The 5,283-nt window shown below is 40.5% G+C and overlaps 1 protein-coding gene across 4 annotated transcripts in view; it reads left to right on the top strand.

The window, feature by feature from the left end:
• The first annotated feature begins 1,782 nt into the window (after nucleotides 1–1,782).
• LOC310721087 (striatin-like) overlaps nucleotides 1,783–5,283 on the top strand; it is a 28,891-nt gene continuing 25,390 nt past the window's right edge. For 2 of the 4 annotated variants that reach the window (XM_083532365.1, XM_083532364.1), the window contains exon 1: nucleotides 1,785–2,290. In XM_083532365.1, coding sequence (XP_083388491.1) covers nucleotides 2,063–2,290 — 228 coding nt within the window. In that variant the 5' untranslated portion in view covers nucleotides 1,785–2,062. Of the gene's footprint in view, nucleotides 2,291–5,283 lie in introns of all 4 variants that reach the window. The other 2 variants (XM_083532366.1, XM_083532363.1) reach the window with 2 other exon arrangements.

Raw genomic sequence — 5,283 nt, 5'->3', positions numbered from 1 at the left:
TTCATTCGTTTTCTTGTATTTCTGAGACTTTGATTTTTTTTTTTCCAGCCATTTGGTTTGTCTCCAAACTGTTACCTCAAATTAAAAAAAAAAAAAACAATTTTAGGTTCTTTGGATGCTGCAGTATGAAATTTTTTTCTTCGCTTGAACTTGGAGACCCGAACCTGTTCCAGCGCCATATATTTGGTTGGAGATCTACTGCTTCAGAGCTCCAACCTCAATCGAATACCTTCCTGGACATCTTTCCAGAAGAGTGGAACTTATAATAACAGCAAATGGAGACTTTAATGTAGATTAGTGTTTATTTGATGCACGGTATAAAGCGCTGATCCTCTGCTTTTGGGCAGAAAAATCGAAAGCTTGAGCAACACATGATGGCTGATAATGTTGGGTGAATAATCAGGATTTGAGCTGAGATTTACATTTTCACATAGAGGAGGTTGTTCCGAGTGCCAGCACGACCCAGTTTCACCACTTAAGAACCAAGAACAGACCGTAGACGAAAGACGAAATCTAGTCAAGTTTATTTCTATTGTGCTTTTCACAACACACATTGTCTCAAAGCAGCTTTACAGAATTTGAAAGGTGAATGGTGTGCATTTATCCCTGATGAGCAGCCATGGAGACTGTGGTGAAGGAAAAACTCAATTAGATGTTATGAGGAAGAAACCTTGAGAGGAACCAGACTCAAAAGTGGAACCCATCCTTATTTGGGTGACATCAAGAGTGTGATTATAGTCTTTAAACAATACAGAACACTGGAGAGTGAGAACTAACATGAGCACTGGAGTGTAAGATTATGAGTAATGTTCTTTCTACAGTCATTTTGTGGTTATAAAACTAGGAGCTACTGAGCAACTCATAAAATAGCTCAACATGAATCTCACGGTCGGGTGTCCACAAACTTTTGCCCATACAGTGAAATGACTATTTCAGAATTTATGAATGAGACAAAACCAGATTTTTAAATGTGTGTGTATATATATATATATTGTCCGGATTTTGTCATTTTAAGTGAAATTCTTGTGGGACATAAAGAATCCATAGCGTTAGTGTTATCTGATAGCCACTTCCTGGTTAGCTGCTAGTGCTATGAATTCTTTACGTTTTAATGCATGCGCAAAACAAATCGTATTTCCGGTAAGGAGTGAGTAGCTACAGACAAAGAGAAGTGAAGTCAAGATTATTTCTCAATGGACATTGTCTCAAAGCAGCTTTACAGTGACACTGCGCTAACTTTAGTTTCTTTTTATATAAACCTGGCATTGTATATGTTTCCAAGTTTAATAGTAATAATAATAGTAATTAAATGCACTGAAAGTTAATAATAAACAAACTTGTGGTCCGCCACTTAATACGTTCCTGAGGGAACTCAGATTATTTTTTTTTACTATGTTCCGCATATATAAAAAGGATTGCACACGTGTGCACTAAACCGTAAGCCCTGTACCGACAAATTTATATTAATATTACATGTACCATTTCACCTCTTATCTATCTATCTATCTATCTATCTATCTATCTATCTATCTATCTATCTATCACATATGTAGAATAATTAAAAGACTGGATTAGTTGTTGAATAGTTTGCGTGTGTAAAAGCGTCCAAGTGAAACTGTTCTATTCAAAACTAATTGGATTCATGACGTCATGAGGGCGTTACTGCGTGTTTTATTGACGAAATATAAATCACCACGTTACGGTTTAACTACAAATCCGCGGAGAACTACAAATCCCACGATGAATCGAGGTGCACTTCCGGTGTATGTTGTGTGGGTGTGGCTTGGCGTGCGTGCGTGCATTTAGCGTCTGTGAGTGACAGCTGGCTGTCAGAGGCATGAGTCGGCTTGGAGCGGAGCGGAGACAAAAGCGGAGCCGGTGACGACGCGCGGAAAACCGCGGAGAGAAGAGCGAGGGAGACAGTGGGAGAGAGAAGAGAGAAATACGGAGGGAGAGAAGGAGGAAGGACGGAAGGAAGGAAATTAAGATAAAGGGTTTTTGTGTGGTTGGGAGGGGATTTTTTTTTTTTTTTTTTTAAGTGTAAGAGACCCGCGGCCAGGCCATGGACGAGCATGCAGGGCCCGGTGTGTTCTTCAACAACAACAACAGCGGCAGCAACTCGGGGCTGCCGAGCGGCGGAGCAGGAAAGGGCGCTGTGGCCGAGGGGAACGGCGCGGAGGCAGTCAGGGCTCACTATAGCATCCCGGGCATCCTGCACTTCCTCCAGCACGAGTGGGCCCGCTTCGAGCTGGAGAGAGCGCAGTGGGAGCTGGAGAGAGCCGAGCTGCAGGTCTGAGAGTCTCATTTATTTATTATAGATTTATTATTATACAGCAACAGTTTATTATTATAGTAATTTATAATACTATTTATTATATTACTATAATATTCGCTCCATTTCCCTTCCTGTTGACATTCCTGCGGTTAACCTAACACGGTGCAGAACCATGGGTTGCCAAGTTGGGTAAAACCCCTGACTCTAATCTGGATTCTTATGATATAATTGACCATTTTTCCTTTTCCATTATAACACGTTTGACTTTATACAATTCATCATACCAAAGCAAAGGAAATAAAGTTTAAACTAAACAATAATAATGACAAAAAAATAGTAGTAATAATATTACCATGGGGTGTTTCAATCTGGCAACCCTCATGCAAAGCGGCTACCGCTAGCATGACACCGCTAGCATAGCGAATCTCTTCTATATTAAAAATGATTTATTTAAAGCTCATTCCGTCGTTTTTCTCTATGTGCATTTTTCATACTCACTTGTGTGTTTTTTTCCCAATTAAAAGCGTCGACAAAAACCCAAAGTTGTTATTGTGCGCTAGCAAGAAACCTCGGAACGACAGAGCGCGGCTAATCACATCTCGCTTTGGGTGTAACGAGACGATTTAGCATCGTGTAACACGCTTGAATTGAAAAATATATAAATAATTTTATGTTTGGTTTAAATTTCGATCATTTTTATGTAAGAAACGAGTCATAATGTGCTATAATTTGGCTGCTCAGATTAGCAGAGGACTGAGAACTAGCCGTTTATTTGCTAGCAGATTTCTTATTTTCCCATAAATATTTTAGGGAATAAAATTGCATTTTTGTTGATAAATATGAATGTTTTTCTATCTTTATATCGTGTCTCAACATCTGTATTTACGTCTTTACACGTTGAAAAGCTCAATTTGGTTGATTTGTAGACTTGGTCGGGGTGTTGGTCGATAATCGATGTCGTATCGCGATATTTCTATTAGATGTGTATCACGGTTTTCGAAAGTATCGTCATTTCATTTCACTGCAAATCGTGAAATAAGAACCTTGTTTAGTAACTCAATGTGTGGTGTGTTAAAATCCGAATCACTCGCAGGAGAAGCACACGTTAATTATTTTCCTACATGTATTCAAATATATGCGTACACAGGCCGAATTAAGGTTATATGGAAGGCGTCTCCAGTGTCAGAGCCGTGTACCAGTCTGACAAAGTGAGGTTTTTTTACTTGCTGCAGGAGACAATTCTAGAGAAGTTGGTATGGGAAAGTCTGTTTATAGCTGCTATAATGCAAGTGATAAGATAAGATATAAAGTCAATAAAGTTTTAATCCCACCCTGATAACGGGCATTTCACAAAACCTAGCACTGCTTGTTGATTAGCAAGACGTTTCTGTTGCCACATCCATGTTTTTTCCACCCTATTCTAATCTGTTACTTAAATGCGAGCTGTGGTGTAAGAGGAATAGAGCACTGTTGTTACTGTCTAGAAGATCGGTCAGCTGTGGGAAAGTGACAATGACTTTGTTTCTTCTCTCAATCGATTCACTTTCCTCAAACAGCACCACCTGACAAACGTTTTAACTCACGATTAAATAGCTACTATTAGCAGCAACTAGCAGCTAACTGGCAGGGATTAGCAAGATTGGTCAGGATTTTCTCGGATCTGGAAGAAAAAAAACCCATAGCAGAATAAGATTTTCCTCAGAACCTAGCGGGTTTGGGGAGGATTTTCCTCAGAACCTAGCGGGTTTGGGGAGGATTTTCCTCAGAACCTAGCGGGTTTGGGGAGGATTTTCCTCAGAACCTAGCGGGTTTGGGGAGGATTTTCTCAAGAAGTAATATTTGTAAGAGTTACCTCAGGAATTAGTTGGAATTTCGAGATTAGTCGAAGTTTCTATATGAATCAACAGGATTCTTTGTGAAAATATGGGTCACAATATTGGATTATTTGGATTTTCTTAGAATGTAAACATGGATTGGGCAGAATATTTCTTCAGGAATTGGAAGGAATGGTAAGAATAAACCATCAAATTAGCTGGAGCTAACAGTTGTTGTCCAGGGGGACGAACTACACTCGGTAGAGACCATGTGTTGAAATGAAATAAATCGCTAGGTTATATGCTAATAATCAGTATGTTAGCGTGTCGTCTCTGGGGGTTTTTGTAAGCCGTTTCAACAAATCATGCTTGCGTCACGTTGTTGCACCACTTCTGCGTTTCACCAAGACTTCAGAGCTTCTATTAAACTCTTGTGCTTCAAAATGGGTCGCCTTTGTGACTTTAGAATACGCTGCCGAGTGGAGGCTTCCAGCCAGGTGTGTGTGTGTGAGTGTGAGAGTGTGTGTGTGTGTGTGTATGCCTTCATGAGCATCTCTGCTCGCTCAGCAAAACCAGAAATGCAGAATGCAGCTGAAGCCTCACCGCTGATTAGCCGATACGTTTGTGGCGCCAAAAGTTAGCGGCAATCTACGTTTGAACATCTCCAAACCTCTTCCTCTCAGACTTAACCACAAGAGACATGCACTCTAGCTTTCTCTCGCTTGCTTTGTGTTTGTGTTTGTGTGTGGGCGGCCCGGGGGGCATACACTTGTAGTTCGTCTTGTAGCTGTGCTTAAATTGATGAAGAAATGAAGCTGGTGGTCCTACCACCACACCGAAAACCCCCTCCGTACATCACAAAGCACCATGAGCAGATAGAACCAAGAAGGAACTGCTGAACCCGTCAAGATTAATCGTCATTTCTTTGAGTGCTTTGGATTGTTCAAAAGGTCTTCAACCTAATTTCCTTAAATAGACTGATGCATCTCACTTTCTCCTCCAAAGAGATTTTGACTGATCCCTTTCGTTCCCGAAGACCTTCTGATCAATCCCAGTCACTCCGAGAAATAGTGACTTATCCCTCTCACTTTGACTAATTCAGATCAGTCTGAGAAATTAGCATGCAATCTATCCATCATGATCTTTTGGAGTTATCCAGCTGACTGTGATTGGTTGGAATTTTTTGCCCTCACT

This window comes from Silurus aristotelis, assembly GCF_946808225.1.
Source record: "Silurus aristotelis genome assembly, chromosome: 27".
NCBI classification, from domain to species: domain Eukaryota; kingdom Metazoa; phylum Chordata; class Actinopteri; order Siluriformes; family Siluridae; genus Silurus; species Silurus aristotelis.
The sequence above is the reverse complement of the archived record's forward strand: the minus strand, read 5'-3'. Positions and strand labels throughout refer to the sequence as shown.